Source organism: Bidens hawaiensis, unplaced genomic scaffold (genome assembly GCF_021521415.1).
Source record: "Bidens hawaiensis isolate Kalapana, Puna unplaced genomic scaffold, B.hawaiensis_p1.1 tig00032168_1, whole genome shotgun sequence".
In the NCBI taxonomy this organism is placed as follows: Eukaryota; Viridiplantae; Streptophyta; class Magnoliopsida; order Asterales; family Asteraceae; genus Bidens; species Bidens hawaiensis.
In genome coordinates this window covers 53,289-74,435 of record NW_027495473.1, presented here as the reverse complement: position 1 = coordinate 74,435, position 21,147 = coordinate 53,289, and the positions used below count along the sequence as shown (strand labels likewise).

At 34.9% G+C, this 21,147-nt stretch overlaps 2 protein-coding genes across 2 annotated transcripts; both read right to left on the bottom strand.

Annotated features, from left to right (window-relative positions):
- Nucleotides 1-9,292: 9,292 nt before the first annotated feature.
- LOC143583214 (protein SULFUR DEFICIENCY-INDUCED 1-like) lies at nucleotides 9,293-12,330 on the bottom strand. Its single transcript, XM_077065582.1, has 4 exons — nucleotides 12,212-12,330; nucleotides 10,964-11,176; nucleotides 10,225-10,380; nucleotides 9,293-9,710 (listed from the first exon to the last, which is right to left on the bottom strand). The coding sequence occupies exons 1-4, from the start codon at nucleotides 12,305-12,307 to the stop codon at nucleotides 9,306-9,308; spliced, it is 870 nt and encodes a 289-aa protein (XP_076921697.1). The 5' UTR covers nucleotides 12,308-12,330; the 3' UTR covers nucleotides 9,293-9,305.
- Nucleotides 12,331-16,080: 3,750 nt separating this feature from the next.
- On the bottom strand, nucleotides 16,081-20,713 carry LOC143583209 (zinc finger BED domain-containing protein RICESLEEPER 2-like). The gene is made up of 6 exons (XM_077065579.1): nucleotides 20,595-20,713; nucleotides 17,827-18,609; nucleotides 16,841-17,742; nucleotides 16,372-16,761; nucleotides 16,218-16,282; nucleotides 16,081-16,128 (listed from the first exon to the last, which is right to left on the bottom strand). Exons 1-6 carry the CDS (start codon nucleotides 20,711-20,713, stop codon nucleotides 16,081-16,083), a joined length of 2,307 nt encoding a protein of 768 aa, XP_076921694.1.
- Between the last annotated feature and the right edge of the window lie 434 nt (nucleotides 20,714-21,147).

The window sequence follows — 21,147 nt, the reverse complement described above, 5'->3', positions numbered from 1 at the left end:
TCATTTCGAGGACGGTACTCCTCAGTCATCATAACTTTCAGTTATTCCCACGAGAGTTGGGATGCAACTTCTCTTCCAATGGTTTTGACTTAGGAGTTCCACCAAGTTAAAGCCTTATCATTGAGGGTAGAAGTGTCATATTTGACCATTAAATCAGGCGCACAGTTACTGACATCAAACACCGACTCCATCTTCTCAATCCATCTCATTACTCCAACAACGCCTTCAGTACCATAAAAGCTCTTGGGTTGCAGGCCAGAAATGTCTTGTAAGTGCACCCCTTCTAAGTGGAGGCGGTCTCTCCAGTACGATTTGCCCCTGATCCACTGCCTAATCCGTTACCTGAGTTGTTTCGGTTGGCTCCTTGTTGGGCTAGAGCTATCGCCACTCTTTGAGTTATGAGTTGTTTGATCTCTTCAAGGCTTATTAGATGGTTTCCACTAGTGTCATTACATGTCTGTCTTCTAGGAGGCATGTTCTCTTTATGATATACATGATAAAAGAAATAACACAATATATAAGAATAATGTCAAAACATGGGCACAAAACGTAAGCTTTCACTTTCAACATATAAGTGCTGGTGACTCGACACGAGTTGGAGCATTCCTCCTATTGTGGTCAATGATGTGTATTAACTTATGGGGTGTATGAAAATTATGTGGCAATGCTATTTGTGTAATAAAGCATGAGTAGTATATGCTTATAATGGTGATTTTTTTAGTCATTTAAGTTATAGTCTATGCGTGTTTAGACTCCTAATTCGCTATAACCAATGACTCTAATACCAATCTTTCACACCCTGCCTAGGCGGAACACGGGGCGAGACGTAACATGGTTGATTGAGTATATGATTATTGCAAACACAAAGATGCATTGGATAGAAATTTAAGTTTAAGGTTTACAACCATAATATTTGTTTTCAAAAAGACAATTGTTTAAACATTTCTCAAATATGACTCAACATCTTGAGTCATGCTAGGAAATCTTCCAAAAGAGTATCCAAAACTCGCATGCTTGTTTTTCCTAATTTGATTACCCTTGCAGCAACACCTAATTTCCTGAAAAACATACTTAAAATGGACAACATAAAATTGGTGAGTTCACAGGTTTTGTTTAATGTATAGTACAAAACTACTGTTCATGTAAAATATAATAATTGTTACGATAACTAAAACAAGTTAGGGAGATCCCTAAAGTCCAGCTGAGACTTCAGGTTATGTAGTATGTGAGTCTATAACCAAGCCTGACACGTTCTAAAGCCCCATTGTGTGGCGGTCCACACAATTGCCACATGAACAATAAGCGATCATTTGACAAGGTAAGTTCATTGGTTAGCGCGACTAACCATGACCGGGGATTGTCAATCCCAATAGTACTATTAATATTTCCATAGCTAATATTTTAGTTAATGGTTATTAATTTAAAATGCGAGGACTTAACGAGCTCTATTGCATCAATGTCTCATATAAACACATGATCATGTTATGCCGCTTGTTTCCTTGTTATCATAGTAGTGTTTTGGTAGTATGTTTCCCTCCTGGTTTGTAAAACAATAAAAGTAGTAAAAAGGGGCCGTGAAACTCACCTCGTGAGCATCGGATATTGTGTTCTAGCAACTTGTGAATAGTGGATAGTAACCGACCTAGAGACGTCCTAAGACATGTACGAATAATTTAATTTTTGACATCATAATTGAATATGTCGGTTTATGCTATGTGTTCACCCATCACTTTGACTAACATGTGATTCGACTCGTTGATGATATGTTAAGTTCGATATAACTTATTTTGTAAATATATATGTTCGGTCATATATTTATCTTCATAATTTATTTAAGTAATAATAAAATTATATATATATATATATATTGTAGATGTAGTAGTTTAAAATTATATCTAACAATATATAATTTTATATATTTAATTTAGAGTTTCGTTATAATACATATTCAATTATAGAAAAGTATACTACCAAACTTATTAATATAGGAATTGCATATCTAGTAGAGTAAATAATACTTTAATGAAACATTTTAAAATAAAACTTTTATATGCTAACTTTTATAAAATAATCTTTTTATGTATGAAAACTCTTTTTAAAACTATAAATAACTCTTTCATAGGTTTAAACATAAATTTATTATAAATAATAATTATATTATGTTAATCAAATCCATAATATTGTTAGATCTATTCATATATAGCAAGTTTCATGTAGCTTTTACTATGCATATGTTTTATAAACATATTGTAAATAATAAAATGCTAGGTCCATACTTTTGTGTCATGTTTTAGGTTACGTGTTGTTGTATCCGCATTTTTATTAGTATATTTTGTTACTTTTACACTTGGGTGAACATAATTTGACATAAACACGAATATTAAAGTGCGTAATTAATGAAATAAGAAAGTTTATAGGCTTACTATGCTTTAAGGATGAATTAAAGAAAGAAGTTAAGAAAATATAAAAATTCTGAGCTTGGATCCACTTGCTAGAGTTGGTAGACACTTCTTGGAAATACTTTGACCACCTTGATCTTGAACTGTGGTAATTATTTGATGTGCTTTGGTTTCAAAGAGATTAATGAACAAGTGTTTATGATGGCTTGGAGGTGGAAATAAGAATCGGAAGAGGGAGTGTTAGAGTAAGTTGCATAAGTGTTAATTTGCAAGGAAACTGTATTTTCTTCCAGGTGTTTAAGATTTGTTATATAGACCTTTGGTGCATGTATGTAACAATATGCCAAAAATATGAGTGAGGGTGTAAGGTGGGGTGGTCTACGGTTTGGGTGGGAAGTAGAAAAGGAAGGGATAATGTTAAAAGATGTTTTCTTTGATTGACTGTTGATACCCTCCTTTTTGGTGTTAGGATTTCTTAAAGCATGCCTTTTGTATTATACAGTGTGCATGCATGTCATAAAAGGTCAAATGACTTAGGTTTGATGTGTGTATGTTTAAATAACAATCCAAAAGGTAACAAGGGTTGGAAGTGATTTTGTGAGTGTTGACTTATATGTCTTCCCTTTTGGTGTAATATTTATAATAGGTAGTATTTAGTCAAATGACATACTGGTGTTTGATTTTTAATTTGGCTCTTTCACAAACTAGTGCATTTATGGAGATGGGTGTTGTGCATGGATGCACATATCAGATCTGAAAGGAAATGTTGGGTGGTTAATTAACTTAAATGTAGATCTTTAATCATATATTTAGGTTACATAGTTAATTGGTGGTACTCTAGTGTAATTAGAACTTATAAGTGTTTTCTATGTCGTGCTTTAAAATTATTACGAGGCTATTTAATATAAGTTTAAATGTACACTTATATTTAGTAGTTATATTATGTGTTTGTTTTCACAAGTTTGCTTACTAAGTATAATGTTATTCCGCATCAGACACGGTTCAACGTCGCTATTTTTATTCACACACACACACATATATATATGTATATATTGTGTTTTTTTAACAAAATATCAAAGTATTATATTACCATTCAAAATATAGTATCACCTATCGACGTGTTAGGTACTCATACTTGGGATGCGGTAATTCCTACAATTACCCAATGTACTAAACATGTATGGCTTGTTATTAACTTCTAGATGAACAGTCATGCAAGGGTACTAAGATGGTATGTAATAATGATTAATTTTTGTTAATAATTTGTACGGATATTTGACCTGAATTTTGTCGGTTGTCACACCGGAAAACAAGGGAGATCGACTTTATGGACAGAGCTATAATATATGCGGTAGTTTAGGAATAAGTGAAGGTTGCCGGCAGGCCCGGCCCATGGGCAGGAAGGGCATAGGCACCAGGCCCACTTCTCTTATGGGCCCAAAAATTTTTAAAAAAAGTTTGTATACATATTTATTTTAAGCCCAACTGTATTAGAAAGCCCATTCTTTGAAATAATAATAACAATTAACAAGATTCTGTAGGGTTTGATTTTTGAACGGCTGAAGTTATAACGACGGACGTACAGGGACTTCGACAATCCGACCGGCGATTTGAGATTCTGTTTGGCCGGCGCTGGCTCCGGCGACCAGACATTGGCTTCTGTCCTTCACTCCTTCATCCAGTGTTTATTGATTTCGAGTGTTCGTCATTTACCAAGTGCTTATTGATTTCGAGTGTTCGTCGGATACCCGATAAGAGTTTGACCCAATTATTGATTTCGAGTGGCTTCTGTCCTTCACTCCATCCTGATCTTATAACTTATTTGTTATTTTAAGTTCTTGTATGTATATTTATTTTTAATTTTTATTATACGAAAATACATACAAAAGGGCTGTTGTGTGCTGACTGGTTACTTGGACCACTCAAATTGTAAGGGAAGTGACTTGTGGTAGGGATGGTAATTAATTAGTATATGAAGAAAAAAAGCATGTGAAAAGTCGTTATTTTGTGCAAATCCATCTATCGCATTTATTTTGAGTGTGGTCGTTAACAGGTGATAATAGACGGTATAAGGTAAACGGTATTCGTTATGAAGAAAATCATAGTCGTAAATACTTCGATCCCGTTTGATTTGCATGTATATATATTAATAAAATGTATAATAAACCAAAAAAATTAAAGATTTTATTTTTAATTTTTATTTAAGTTTCACCCAATTATTGATTTACAATCATCAATGTTTCAAGAAAGACTTAATAGATTGGCGATTATTGCTATTGAAAACGATGTTTTATAGACCATGAATTACAAAGAGTTAATCGAGGGCTTTACTTTAAAAAATGCCAAAAGAGCATCACGATTCGTTTAAGTACTTTTGTTAGATTATTTTGCTAAAAAAAACTTTTGTTTGTATTTTAGGGCCTTTCGTTTTTTATGTCCCGGGCCTTGGTTTTTTTTTGTATTCTCGGAGACGGCCCTGGTTGCCAGAATACATACCGGAGTAGACGAATGGCCGCTGGAGTACATTTCTGTTCTCTTTTTTGCCGGAATAAATGCAAGTAGGTATTGTAACAAGGCCGCTGGAAAACATGGCAGATCCGAGTTTATAGCCGGAATAGGGACACCGTCGATTTCAACAGAGAGACACTTTCTGCCTTTCGGTTCTGACAGGGATATATAAAGGATAATTAGGTCGTCTCCTCGCTTTTGCTAAACCTTTCCGCCGGATCCGTCACTAACATGGACATTTTGGGAACTTTTTTTGCATGTGGACAAATGCTTGACATGGGGAAGGAATATGGACAATATGGGGATCTTCCCATATAAAAACCTTCATTGGATAATTCTCTTGGTGTTCCTCTGTCAGCCTAACATTAGCAGCACCAACTGCAACTGCAAAAAAGTATTCACCAATACTTAACCAAATAAAATCGAATAGAATCAAATTATTTGGGTTTTGAGTTTCAAATTTTCAAATTTGGTCTAAACCGAATAACAAATAATGGTTGATCAAATTGCATGATCATAAACTATCTGCACCTTAAAGAAGTTGCTCTGCTTCTTGATCAAATTTGGTTTAAATTGAATAACAAATAACGAATTGACTCCCTTCACAAGTTGCTCTGCTTCTCCTCCTTGAGTTGCACCAACAATAACCAGCCCATGGGTTTGCTAATGATACTTGAGAAGGTCACTTGCAACTGTATGAGTATGCACAATCAGTTAATGCGTATAAACTACAATTTTTGTACCAATAAATAACCAGTTAATCATTGAATCACATGTTTCTGAAATAAGCACGCCTGCATCTCTTTCTGAAATAAGTTTATAGTAACTCATGGTGTACTCCAAAGATTCCTATTCTGGTTTTTAATGCACGCTCTACAAATTTATTCCCATTGGTGAATTGAGGTTGGGGTGTACCTCTTTTTTAAAAAAAGCATGAAATATAGGCGAACAGGTGGTGTAAGCAAACTGGTTTGCCTACAACTTTTCAACACAATCAATACCACATGACACTACATGAGTGGCTCTCATTTTAATTTATATTACTTTTTATACTAATTAGTTTTAATATTAATAATGTTTTTCTCTAATAACTTTTAATAATTAAGTTTTTTTTTTAAATCTAAAAGTATAGTCTTATTTAGTTTTTTTTTAACACACCAGTATAAATTTTATTAAAAAACATAAGTTTGTAAAAAATATATCTTTTTATAATAAATAAATATTAATCACTATTTTTAAATAAAGAAAAAAATTAATATTTCTAAACACTTTTAATAAAAAACAACAATTATAAATTATATTTAGTTAATAAGAAATAATGAAGTTTGGGTTGCTAATGAGTGTGGAAAATTTGGTATTGCTGGATGGGGTAGATAGAATAGAGAGAATGGGAATGGTCTAACGACAATCCGTCTATTAGTTTAGTAACCAAAAGCATTATGTACAATTAGGGTATGTTTGGTAGAGAGCTTTTAAGAGCTTCTAGCTTCAAGCTTTTTAAAAAAATCTCCTACATAATAAAAAACTTTGTTTGGCTGAGGGAGCTTGAAGCTTTTAGGTTTAGAGAAAAAGCTTGAAGCTTCTACTTATAGCGTTTAGAAAAAGCTACAGGCTTTTAATATTTGAAATTACTTAAATAACCTTTAAGATATATACATTAAATATTATGTTTTTTTATTTATGTCCATTTTGGTCATTTTATACATATTATTAAAAACCCAGCTACTCCGCCAAATATTTAAATATATCTACAACGCAATAGTTGCCAGGTACAGCTATCCGCCGCCAGACACAAGCTAGTTTTGCCAAACATAGCACATCCTAGTATGAAGTAGCAGATCCTCAAACAGAGAAAGGAAACAAAAGAAAATCAATCAAATAAGTGAACATAAATGAAATTAAGAAAACCCAATTATAAACGAGGCTGATTCAATCAATAAAGCCTAATTTAAACCCAACTCTCAATGAAACTAGATGATGAAAAAATAGATAGGTTCGATTTGAGATCCAATCCATTTCAAACTAAATCATTTGAAACTAATTTAAACAATATACAAAATTATCTATTCGGCTCATTGTTGTTGGCGACCAAATTGCAAGAAGGATTGAACGAAGAATCTGCCATTAACTTGCTGCAATGGAAGCACAGACAAAGATTTTATGATGAGAAGAACTAGAATAGGCCTAGGCTTTTGGGTACTCTTTTGAGATGGAACGATGAATGGGTGAAGAGAAAAAGGGGAGAAGAAAAGAAGAAGAGAAGAGCGGGAGATTAGAAGACAGTTGATATAGAATACGATGTGGGTAAAAAGTGAGATAGTATGTATATAACATAGACACCGTATATGATAAGTAAACTTTTTCTGAAATTAACATAAAAATTAAGCCATGTTTTGCCTTTTTTTTTGTTTTTGTTTTAGGAACTGACACATAAAACTGTCAAGATTATAACAATCAAAGCAGCAGTAATAGACACCTTAAAAACTTATTATAAGCTCTCTTTGAAATAATTGGTTTTTATTTAAATTATTATTTTTCCTTTTTATTTTAGTTTTAAGTCTAGAATGTTGCTTAAACCGATGTTGAAATTTCATTTACGATATTTTATTTCAGTCTCAGGTTATAAATGTAGCATGCATATATAAATAGAGATTGACAGTGGTGGTTCGTGGGACAGTGAAAACAAGTTATGGCTTTAGGTCACACTTAATTAAGGCCTTCAAATTCAAAAAAAAAATATATATAGATACATTATAACGGATAAAGTAAACTCAAAGAAATGTATCTTGTGTTGGTAGGCTTGATTGTTACAAAAGTATATGTTATGAACTTATGAGTTCAAAACTTGTAATAAATAATTTTTTATTCTTAACAATCATGATGAAAAGGCCTCAACTCTTGTTTCGATTTAGGCCTCCACATTGAGATTGACATATGGAGTTATTGAAAAACAAATTTTGACATAATAATAAATTTTCTCTCATATATTTTATCTGAACGTTGGCTAGAACACATCTAGTGCTGTTTATCACTTCAAGCATATATGATTTTAAGATCGAACCTACCCCAAGCATATAAGATATTAAGATGTTTGGCTTTTTAACTGATCAAGTACTGGCTAACACAACTATCTACTTAATTCAAATACTCTAATCTAATTAGTGGTTTAAGTGTTTAACTGTTGTAGTGATCGATTGGATGAGTGAGAACGAACATATATGGATTTGGATTTAGATTCATATAGCCATGCATTCTAGCAATGGATATTGCATGCACGCATGCATGCAGTGCCATATATTCAGGTTTCCTTATATCTCATTTTTATTCAATTTTGTTTTTATTAATTTTTATCTCTTCATACATTGGACTAAATATGGAATCTTAATCAACCAGAATGTCCACGAATAATTAAACATGTAATCATTGAAATCTGTTTGATAAGTTGTCTGAACAATTATCATTTATATCCTTGCAGCTATAAATATAATTTTTGACTATTCATCAAACGAATATGAGATTGGTAAATCTGTCTATCTTTGTCCACGAGAAGCTCACGTGCTTGTTTTTAGTTACCCGACTAAAAACTTCCAAGGAGTCCAACAATCCTGGATTGTTCTGTCTAAGCAAGGTTAGCTGTGAAGTTCTCTTTGTTGGCCTAGATTCTCGATCCCATCTCAGTCACTTGTTTATTTATCAAACAAAACTTGACACAAATTAACCTTTACAATAACCTACTATATATACTAAACAAATACTAATCCTAATCTAACTCTAACATACATTAATAAACATGGCCAGCTCTAAGGCTGTGTCATGGCGACCAACCGATCCTTCGAGCCTGTGATTGGCTTGTGTTTTGTTTATCAAGTTGAGATCACAACTTGGTTTACAAGGAACAAATACCTTGGTGAACAAGTCGACTTAATTACTTGGACAACAAGGAATTTAATAATTAATTAATTAGATTTTTTTACTAATTAGAATTAGAATATGATAAGTTTTTTTTTATTCTAGTCTATCTAGGTTTTCAAATTTAAATTAGTATATATCTCGAGCTATCATAAAAATAGTAATTTTCGAGTTTAATGAAAATTGAAGACATCGATCCAGCGTATGATCTAAAATTTCGTTTGTGTGTTAATCAATTCTGGTATCCAATATTTCACAAACACTAACTAAAACACATATTTAAGAGCATAGTCAAACGACTTATGATAAGATTTTGTACAAGTACTGTTTTTTTTACATCATAAGAAATTGAGATGAGAGCAACAAAGTATTGATCATCAACTATTGGCCCTAATAGCTTTACAACTCCAGCTCTTTCTCATTTATACTTTATAAAAACTCCAGTTTTTATATTTTTAAACTTTTAGCACCCTATTTTTTGAAGGAAAATTAACAAGCTATTTGGTCCCTAAAATTTTCAATCTGTTCAAAGATGGGCAGTCTTTTTGATCTACTAGGAGCCCATACATTCATCAACTTTTCAAGCCCATTAACAAAGTCATCATCTAAGTCCAGTCCAGGAAGGCCCGGTAAGAGCTCTGATGTTGGCCTCCATGTTTCGTTCAACAGTTCTCGGGCCCTGTTTCGGGCCCTAATGTTGTTGGATCCCGGCATCTCACCATTGATCACATGTTGAAGGACTGAACGGGCTTCATTGTACCGGGCCTGTTTAATTAGGCAAAGGGCCAAATTGTTGGCCTTGTTTGAGTCAGGGTCAATCATTTGGGCTTTCTTGTAGACCACTTCAGCTGCTATGAAGTTGGATTTTTGCATGTAGGCCCATCCCAAGTTTCCCTGTTTGATAAAAGAGAAAGTTAACAGAACAGTTAGTGAGTTATTTGTTACTTATTGTTCATAACACATTACAAAAGTATATATACATCTTGTGATATATGGAGTTTGTGTGAAAGTATATATATACACTAAACTTTCTACTAGGTGTTTCCATCTTGTGAAAATTTTTTTATAAACATTAATTAAATTTTTTTAAAAATAAGTCTCCTATATGGAACGGTAGAGCATATACAAACCCGGTTACTGAAGAAGAAGAAAAAAAGCTCACTATTATTTTCTACTTCAAGTTAATTTGAAAAAAAAATCACTAAATAGTAACCAGTATTAATATATGTTCTTTCATAGGTCACTTAATTTGAGAAAGAAGTTATAACATTTATAAAGAGGTTCATAAGATCGGAACATTTAATGAAAGTTGAACAACATTAGATGAGATTCTTTTTGAATGACTGAAGTGAAACATGAAAAACTTGATTGGTATTATGTTATTACATAAAACGGGACTGAAATGTACCAGAATTCTAGAAGTTTCTTGTCTGACAGAAACTTGAAACTTCTTGCCATGAGATCTAGCAGTCTTCGTTGGTTTCCCATTAAAAGCTTCTCCTCTATATATCATCCTAAGCTTGTGCTTTAACAACAGTATTTGTTCGTCCACTTTCCCACATTTCTGTTCAATAAATATCCAACCACATTATTAGTATATAAATAGGTCTATTGTAATCTTTTAAAGCGCGTTTGATTTGGTGAATTAACTGAAATTCAATAGAACTGAAACCTAAATTTTATTCATTACGCGTTTTATTCGTAAAATGATGTAGAATTAAAAGTTGTAATATAAGGTTCTATTAACTAAATGAACATATTTGTTTTAAAAATGAACATATCTTTATAACAAATTAGAAAAGCAATATATTTGTTTTATTAACTAAATGCATTACATTTTAGAATTCTTTCTACATATATGAGTTCCATCATATTGCATTAAGTTTGAAAGATTCTAATGCTAATTCACATTGACGGACCCAAGTGTAGTGGACTGGGCCGGCTATCCACTGTGAAAAAAAATTAGTATCACATATGCGTTGAAATCCCGACCAGCTTTATGAAATCTTGCTTCGACCTATATGAGAAATTGCATGGGTCCGCCACTTCTAATTCATAATTTTTTTCGATAGTTTCAATTTTTAATATATCAAATAGTATGCAATTTAAGGTAGGTACTATACATATATGAGCATGTGTGGTTGTACCTTGAATAGATCTATGAGAACATTATCAAGGGATTCTTGTGAACTTTTGGGACATTGGCACCTAAATGATTTGATGGCTTCAATGGCTTCTTCAGTTCTATCCAATTGCTTCATTACAACTGCCATGTCTTTTAAGGCACTCTCCACTCTATCCCCAGCATTTATTGCCTTCCAAAACCACACTATTGCACCCTCTTGATCCCTTTCCACAAGCTGCACCAATTTCATATATCTCATCACATTAGTTACAATCTTATTAAATTATATACTGATTAATGTTATATAATGTTAAATCATTCTTTAAACAAATGATAAAATAAATACAAAAATGCAGAATAATGAACAAGTATTTTTGTAAATAAATCATTCGTTGTTATGGGCATGATTTTACTGAGGATGATTGTTGTTTTATTTCTTTAAAAAAGAAAGTAAAACAAAGTACAAAATCACTGTTTAAGTAATAGTGTGAGAAAACTACTTTATACACAAATTAAATGAGTACAACAGATTCTTCTCAAAGGTATATGGGGCTAGCCCCCCTGGTTCAAACATGGACAAGCGGAAGTAGTTTAGAATTATTAGCAGAAGGTAGAGTATGAGTAACATCATCCGTTAAAAAAATACATTGGAATTCAGGCATGGTACATTTTAACACTAAAAAATAAGCATGGATGTGTTTTTTAGTATTTTCATTTATTACCATTTCAAACGTATATAAATAAGTTTAAAAAGTAGCAAATATTTGTCAAGAATATATATAATAAAAAGATGAAGTATGAGTTTAAAATGGATAGATATGAGGTAGGAGAAGGTAAACTATTGAGTAAAGATATAACTAAAAGAATTATAATAATATATAGTAATTGAAGAACAAGATTCAAATTGTAGTGATTCTACAATCAGATCTAATATAAAGAGTATATATCCGAAATAAATCAAAACCAAGATTTGTAGATATATACTAAGTGGATCAAAACCAAGATTTGAAGTTATTTATTAGTTGCGTGTAAGACTGGTTTTAAGTATAACTTCAATTTCTGTTGAAGTTCAGTTGCTTTTCTAGACTAGCTATGATATATAGTTATTAAAACCAGTCTGTAAAGGCAACTTTACGAATATTTACTATAATTCTCTTGATGCATTACTTAAAAAAATAATCGTTTTCGGTTTCTAAAAACATCAAACTGCGAGTTTGATTCAATACGATTTATGAAAAAAAAAACAAACGCAAAGAAAAAATGATTTAACCTGAGCATGTTTAGCTCTCACGTAAGGACCATCACCATATGGAACTTTATGAATAATATGAAATTGGTCTTCCTTTGTTCTTGAATTCATCGCCATATTCTCTCTCTAGAAAACTTTCTTTCTCTCTCTATAATACACACATCTATCTCCAATTATTATTATTATTATGTAGTGTGGAGGTAAGAAAATAACAAAATGAACCTGGACACATTGCATGTCCACCTAAACTTATAGCTTCTTTCTTTTAGTTTATACATTATCTTTTTGATATTTTTCAATAAACCATTAGAAATTACTCCTTTAGTTATTTAAATATTTCCTATAAATTGGATATGGCTTAATGGCAGAACACTCATTTTACTAGTGAGAAGTAGGGGTTCAAACCCCATTATCACCAATTTATATAGGAGATATGAGAGATGTCAGGGTTCGGGTCCTGATCTCACACGGTTTTACCGGCTCCTTGCTGTCGTGCTGTTTGGCAGGCGTGGGGGTCGGGGTTTATCCGGGGAATCCGTCAATTGGTGGACGGCTATAGGCTCCGTCCGTCCGGACTAATGGCCGGCTCGGGCTACCTTTATCCAATGGGGGCCGCATACGGAGTACCTGACGTTACTTAGTTGGTCGTTCCAAAAAAAAATTATTTAAATATTTCCAGATTACATTACATTTCTTGAATCTTTAGCGGAATAAGTAATTACGACTTGAGCGTCAAAATCATTATAAACGGTTGGCATCCTATCTTAGAAAAATTTACTGGTATTGAGGGTTCTAAACGTTATTAATAAAAATATTTGTTGCTCTAGTGTTTGAATAGCACGTATAATTTGTTAAGAGTGAGATGTTAAAAAACAAAACACTCTCAATTAAGAGCATATTTGGGATTGAGTTTGAAAACATCTTATTAACTTATGGCTTTTTTAAAAAAAATCAGTAAGTTAAAAAGTGTTTGGTAATCACAAAAATGACTTTTTATTTTAGCCTTTTAAAAGTGTTAAAAAACAGTTTTCTAAAAGCCCTAAATCCTGTATTTTCAAAATTGTTTTTTTAAAAAAGCCAATAAGGTTATACGGTATACACCAGTGAACAACCCCCACTAGTCTGGCCTGGCAGCCACATGGCACCCACTACAAAAAAATGGCCTAAGGCAACATTTATTGTACAAAAAAAGTTGCATTAGACCTAATGCAACATTTTTGTTACATAACACAACTATTTTTTCAAATGCAATATTTTAAAAAGGTTGCATTTGAAATAAACAGTTGCATTAGCTCTAAGGCAACTTCACCTAATGCAGCTTTTTTTGTAAAATAAAAGTTGTCTTAGGCCAATTATTTTGTAGCCCCTCACGTGATGGGTCACCCTGGAACACCCCCCCCCCCCCCCAAATCCCCTCACGTGTGACCTGATGATACTGACGATGGTCAGTATGGTCACTCCATCAATTTTGTTCCTTTTATACCATTGGAAACGGTCAAATTTATATGTAAGTTGTATTAAAAAACACAAAAATAGAGAATGATGAAGAATGAGCAGAAGGGTGTATACCTATGGTTTAAAGGTGAGATTGAATAATGGGAGAGAGGCTGGTGTGGGCGAACGATGCGAATGAGATACATGATATTAAGAGGTGTATACCCCTTAGCCTAAGCTATTATCAAACTCAATATAAATTTCTCCATATATATAATTATTCATTTCGATGATCAAGAAAAATATAATCTCTTATTAAATCAAATCAGGACACTCCCATGCTTAGGGGTGTTATAAAATCTAAATCTATATCCGAAATATTCAAAACTCGAATCCGAATTATCTGAAAATTTGAATGTCCGAAATTCCGGATATTCGAATCTCGGATATCCGAAATTTTGGATATTCGGATTCGGATAGTGATTTTGAAATTTTTCGGATAGTTCGAACGAACTATCTGAAATATATTTTTTAATTATTATATAATATTTATTAGGAAAATTGAATTTTAATAAACCAAACTATTAACCATTGGCCATTATTAATCCCAACTAATAATGTGACTAGTAGCAATCCCAACTTTCACTATCGTTACCAATAACAATCCTAGTCTAACAAGTAGTTAACTCCGTTAGTTATACTTCTTTAACTTAGTTCGAAATTAACAAAGTGTCATCTGTTAGTAAAAAGAGAGAGACAAGTCTAAAGGGGCAATCAGGTAAATTGATCGTGCACATATAATTTACAAAGTCAGTGTTATATATAAGATTGTATGCTATGGTTGGGGGGCTTTGAAGCCCCTCCGTGATGCCACGTCAGCGCCATGTGGGCACTGGGGGCATCGAAGCCCCAGTGCATAATGCCCCTCTATGGTGAGGGGGGCTTTGAAGCCCTTTAAATAATATATTAAATAATAATATAGTAATAAGATTTAAATTTAAATAAAATAAAAACCATACAAATAAAAATAAAAAAACATACAAATAAAAAAATAAAAACAAAAACCCTACAAATACAAAAAATAAATATATAACTATATTCGTCGTCCTCGTCCTCGTTTGCATATTTGGCCAATATCTTTGCTTTTTGTAAGGAGCTCGAATTCCTTTTCTTGCTTCCGCTCCAAGTGAACCTTTTGTTGTTGTTCATGCATCGTTTTGTATTCCGCATGCATCGGCTTTCTTTCTTCGTGCATTCTCATGAGGTCCTCCTGCTTTTATTTTTTAGGGTTGGCAAACTCAGCTAGCCTCAGCTCCAAGTTGTCAAAACGCGGGCTCACGTCGGAACTCATAGAGGATGTGATTCTGGATGAAGATCCTCCACCTCTAGCCGCCGCCTTGGCTTTATCTCTTCCAACCAGCCGTGGCAACTCATCCGGTTCATCAAAAATAAATTCCGGATCCAACTCGTTTAGATTAAGTTGACAACGACCATCGAACATGTGCTGAGACGGCGATTGATTGGCCAAAGTAGACGTTGTCTTTGACCGTTTGGACGGTCGCGATGGTGATGATGTCGGGACCGGATGCCACTTTGGCGAGCTTATGCATTGTTTCCAAATTTCCATCGTATTGACATCTTTACCAAAAAGGGCCTTGTATTGTTTTAAGTAAGCCTCCAACACGTCGGCATCGTTCATGCCGCTTTTTCTGTTGTTCATAATGCGGGTGTGAACGATTGTGAAGTCGGTTATTTTTTGTAGACATAATCATTCCCGCGATACTCTCCTCGACCCATTAAAGCAAAGAACTTGGTGCGTATTTCTACCCAAAACTCCGGCGAATGTTTGTCGTCACCTTCGACACATATAAAAGCTTAGTATTAATAAACAAAAAAATATAACATGGAAAACATATAAATATTTTTATAATATACCTTGAATCGAGTCTTCGGAAGAGTCGATCCACGCAAACGCTAACGCCATTTCCTCGTTCGCTTTCCATTTTTTTATTTTGCCCTTTCCGGTTGTTTGAACGTCACCGAGTTCTTTTTTTGTGACTTCTTTTTGGACGGCGAACTTAGGAATGGCAACGGGGCGGGTTTGGGGCGGGTTTGGCTTAACCCGAACCCGAACCCGAAACCAAAAACCATCCCCGTACCCGCCCCATTACCCGTCGGGTTTAATTCGGGGATTCCCCGTTTGGTTTTTTGTACCCCCCCGACCCGCCCCGTCCCCGAACCCGAAAACCCGAAACCGACCCGACCCGTCCCCGAACCCGAACCCGAAAACCCGAACCCGAAAACCCGAAACTGAACATTTATCGAAATAAACTTCTGCATCACACACATAAAAGCTGAAACAATGTGTTACAAAGGAAATAAAACCAAGTCTACATGGCCGAAAAATCATGCCAAATACACAAACTACAAAATTGCGACCAAATCTAAATACCAAATCAAACCAAATCATCCAAAGTCGTCGTGCCACTTTCTTTAGTACCTACCTACATTAAGAATATTTATCAATAAATCAACCAAGTTAAAAGAATAAAAGCTATGTTACAAAAATAGTAAATTTTATAAATATTATTACCTCTTCCACATCCATTTCATATTCAATGGTGCGGCAGTATGCCTCGGTCTCTTCCGAACAAGTTTCTATATTTAATAGTAATAACATAAACATATATTCATGATTATGAAGATAAATAACATGAGTAATAATGTAATATTCAATATAGCGTTACCTCGAATCTCATTCAACAACCAACTTTGAGCACACATTAAAGCCTCCAAAGTTTTTGGGTGAAGTCGACTTCGGTGAGGACTTATTAATCTTCCACTTGTACTGAACGCAGATTCAGAGGCAACGGTGGAAACTGGAATTGCCAATACATCTTTTGCCATCCTTTGAAGTGTCGGATACTTACCTCCATTTGTCTTCCACCAAAGCAACAAATCCAGTTCTACTTCATCAGGCAAAAGATTTTCTTTCAAGTAGTTATCTAACTCTGCCATATCATTCAAGTCATCATTCACCTTAGCTTTGGATTTAATGTCAGATAGGAATTTTTGGAATCCACCAGAAGAACACTCTGACAACCCCGAACTGAATAAAGATGAACTAGAACCACCACCTATAAATTAATGTGAATCAAGATAAATCAAATATTAGCAATTTATATTTATACTCATTAAATATTAATATGATTATACCTTCATAGTAGTTTTTACCACGTGAGTTGGTAGATTCATATTCTTTAAAAAAAGCTCGGACAAAATCCTCAAGAGATTTAAACTCTTCCTTTGCCATTTCTTCACCGTATAAGGCAGGCATAAGCAACTCTACGTATTTTAGCTTGTAACGTGGATCTAAAACCGCAGCCATCCCCATAATCCCATGAATTACAGACCAATATTTATCAAACTTGCTACTCATTTTATACGCCATTAGACTAATGTCAACAATAGAAGACTTAGTCCACTCCCGCATAGAAAAACGAATCTCACATATCAAAGGGAAAAAGACATTAGCAGTAGGATACTTGTTACCAGAAAACAAAAGAGTTACCCGATAGAATAGTTGTAGCTTGTTACATATCTCAGTTGCTAAGTCCCAATCAAGGTCCGTAGGCAAACTAGTATACCTGGGCTCTCTTTGCTTTAATCGCGTGAAAACATGTCTATAAGGTATAGCAACACTAAGCATCAAATAAGTAGAGTTCCAGCGAGTCTTGCAATCAACGATCAGTTTCTTTGTGTATTCCATTTCAAGTTGATTGGCTGCTTCCTCAAATTTTTGCTCTCTTTTTCCTGATGCAGACCAAAATAAAACACTATCTCTAATTCTTTCAATCCCATCCTCAATAACAGACAAACCATCTTGAACAATCAAATTGAGAATGTGCGCGCAACAACGCATATGAAACAACTCTCCTTTCCTCATGAGTGATCTCAATGGAAGCTTCTGTAGTAACTTGTTGATAATTGCATCATTTGTGGTACAATTATCAACGGTAAGAGTAGACACTTTTCTATCAATATTCCAATCACATAGACAATCATATAGCGTATCTGCAAGAACATCAGCTGTATGTGGTGCAGGCACATAAATAAACCTATATAAAATTTATGCATCAATATAAGTGTAAAATACATTTAAAGTTTTAAACTAACTTTATATTAGACTTGTACAGCTTTACCTCATGATTCGGCTTTGCAAGTTCCAAGAGTCATCTATAAAGTGTGCAGTGACGGCCATAAACCCTTTTCTTTGATGGTTAGCTGTCCACATATCAGTAGTTATTGCCACTCTACTTGTGATCCTCCCTAATAGTTTCTTAGTTTTCACCCTTTCATATTCATAAATTTTTAAAATGTCGCTCTTGATGGTATTTCGACTCGGAACCTTAAACAAAGGTTGAAGACCTTGAACAAACTTTCTAAAACCATGATGGTCCACCGTTGTAAGAGGATACTCGTGCACAATAATCATCTCCGCGAGATCTCTCCTTGAGTTGTCTGGATTAAACGTGTAGTTGGAGAGATATGATGAACTACCATCAACTTTCTTTTGCTCCATAATCAAGATGCTTTGTCGTATATCTTTAACAGTTCGTCTTGGACAACGTTCAAAATGATCTCGTAAATGCGATGTGCCGTTTTTGCTTGAACCTCCTAGCTTTTTCTTACAATAGTTACATTCCGCCTTATCTTCACCGTTCACTTTCATTAATTTAAAATGGTTCCACACGGCAGATCTTTTCCTTTTACCACCGACATTTTGACCATCTTCAAAAGTATCATCAAGGTTAGACTCATCGTGGGTAGTAAAGTTAGTTGGTGGTGGTTCATTAGAATCATGTACCCCTTCACTGCTTCCTTGAGGAGTAGAATAAGTAGGAGTGTTTGAAGCAACGGGAGTAGGAGTACAAGTGTCTGAAGCAAATTTATCACCTTGTGATGCCATATAGTTGTAGATGCAACTGAAATAGAATGGCACATAAAAGTCAGTTTTAATGCATGTACAAAACCGAATGCAAAATAATACAACTGACAATTTCATGCTAAATAAACTAACTGATAAACTAACTGACAATTTCATGCTAAATGTAAAGTAGTAATCTGTTTGGATCAAAATGTTATTTTGGGTTAGCCTAATCTTGAACCACCCATTTGATTGTATTCTAGTTGTTAATGCATGTATTGCTTTATCAGATGGTGGAGGTGATAAGACTGGGTATGTTGTAAGCTTGGCAAAACGTGTGGGTTTGGTCGGACTCACAGGTCAAAACAGTTCAGGTCGAATCAAGCTGTTTCAGAAAATGGTTACATTTATTTGGGTCAAAACGGATGTTTCTAAATTGAACTCGGATTGAACCGTAGTGTGAGGCGGGCTGCAACAACCGTAGTGTTAATTCATTTAAATTAATTTTAAGTCACAGATGTTATAATGATTCGAATAAACCTACTTTGATCCATTGTCTAATTTAAGCCGCCCTGATTTCGTTTTATTTTCCGTTTTATGTGTTTGGATCAAAACAGATTACTACTTTACATTTATTGCCTTAAAATATAAAGTAATAAAAACTCTAACTTCTGATCCAAACACATAAAAAGGTTTATATCTTCTGATCCATTGTCCAAACACATAAAAAACTCTAAAATAAAAGGTTTCTTCATAACACCACCAAAGGGTTTATATCAATTTCATGTACCACAAATTCATGCTAAATATAGGAATGAATTTAGTATAGGAATGAATCCTTAACACATGTACAAAACCGAATGCAAAATAATACAACTGACAATTAGGGATCTTACATTACAGGTGGTAGCCTGGTAGAGTGGTAGGATGAGAACGAGGAGGAGGAGGGTGGTCCGGTGGTGCAGACGGGGCGATTGATGGTGGATTGGTGGTGGATTGGTGGTGGATTGGTGGTGCTGCGGACTGCCGATTGGTGGTGCAGATTGATGGTGCTGCGGATTGGCCGATTGGTGGTGCACTGCGGACTGCAGATTGATGGTGGATTGGTGGTGGATTGGTGGTGCACGGTGGATTGGTGGTTATTAGGACTGAGACAGAGACGGCGATGATTTGAGATTGTTAGGTTAGGTTTAGGTTTTTAATATATGTATATATATATTATTTTTATTTATATTTATATATATTATATCGGGGCGGGTCGGGGCGGGGGTACCCAAACCCGAACCCGAACCCGAACCCGAAACAATCCCCGAAACAATCTCCGAAACCCGACCCGAAACCGAAAAAACAAAACCCGACCCGACCCGAAATAAGCCGGTTTTCGGGTTTCCCCGTCGGATTCGGGGATTTTTGCCATCCCTAGGCGAACTTGCGTTTTGGGTACTTGTGTTTCGGATATTTGGGTGTCGGGTATTTGTTTTTCGGGTATTTGGGTTTGTGGTACTTGCGAGGACGCATGCGACACCGGCGACCGAAAGAACATATCAGGGTTAAACGGTTGCATGGTGGAGAAATCATCGGTCGTTGTTGGTTTGCATAGAATGAGTTGCTAAGGTCGACGTTATTTGCGAGCAAACCAGCCCACCACATACAACTCGGATTCCACGGGTTTGGCTTTGGGTTCGGGTTCGGGTTTGAGCTTGAGCTCGTGTTCGGGTTTGGGTTTGGGTTCGAGTTAGGATTCATGGTTAATTTGTTTTTAGTGTGAAAATATAAGTTATTTGAGTAAAATTGAGAAAATGGTTCGAATTTATATATAAATGGTTAATTATTATTATTTATTTATTTTTTTAACGGATAGTTTTTTGCCCGTTGGGGTACCCCCCCCCCCCCACCCCCACACCTTCTTTCTGCGCCGGTCGTCCTCTCGGCGCCATCACCCTTCGCACCGACCTCCACCGCGCCATATGTTCCCCCTCTAACGACGCCCTTTCTCCCCCTCAACGGCACCCATAGCGTGAAGTCTAAAGGGTATTTCAGAACCATATGACATCATCTTCGTCTTCCTCCACCGCCGGCAAACTCCTAACCTCCTCCACCTCTTTTGTATCTGGCACCGACCGAGACTCCCACATATACAACTCCCATCCCTTCGGCGCCATTTTCTGGCGAGTATTCAACTCCACCAGTGAAATCGCCGTTGGGCGTCGTCCACATGATCTTCGATCCACTGCAGCATACTCGCTCTCGTCGGAGGAGGACCGGAGCCACAATATTCTCTAAACAAAGTCATGATTTGGGACGACCACTAGAGCCGGTGCATGTAACATTTGTTACTTTTCAAACCCGAAAACCCGACCCATTTTGAATTTCAGTTTCGTTTATAAATATATATATTTATATACACACACATTAATAATATTCTTGAGGATTCATGTTTATTCGATCGTTCGCTTTTATATTGGTTTGTTCAATTTACGAAATTCCAAGACTTAAAGTTCTAGTTAAATGACCCTTCAACTATACGGATATAATATATCCAAAATATTATAACTTTAGTTCATTCTTATACATTTAAAAGTATAAGGTTCACCTT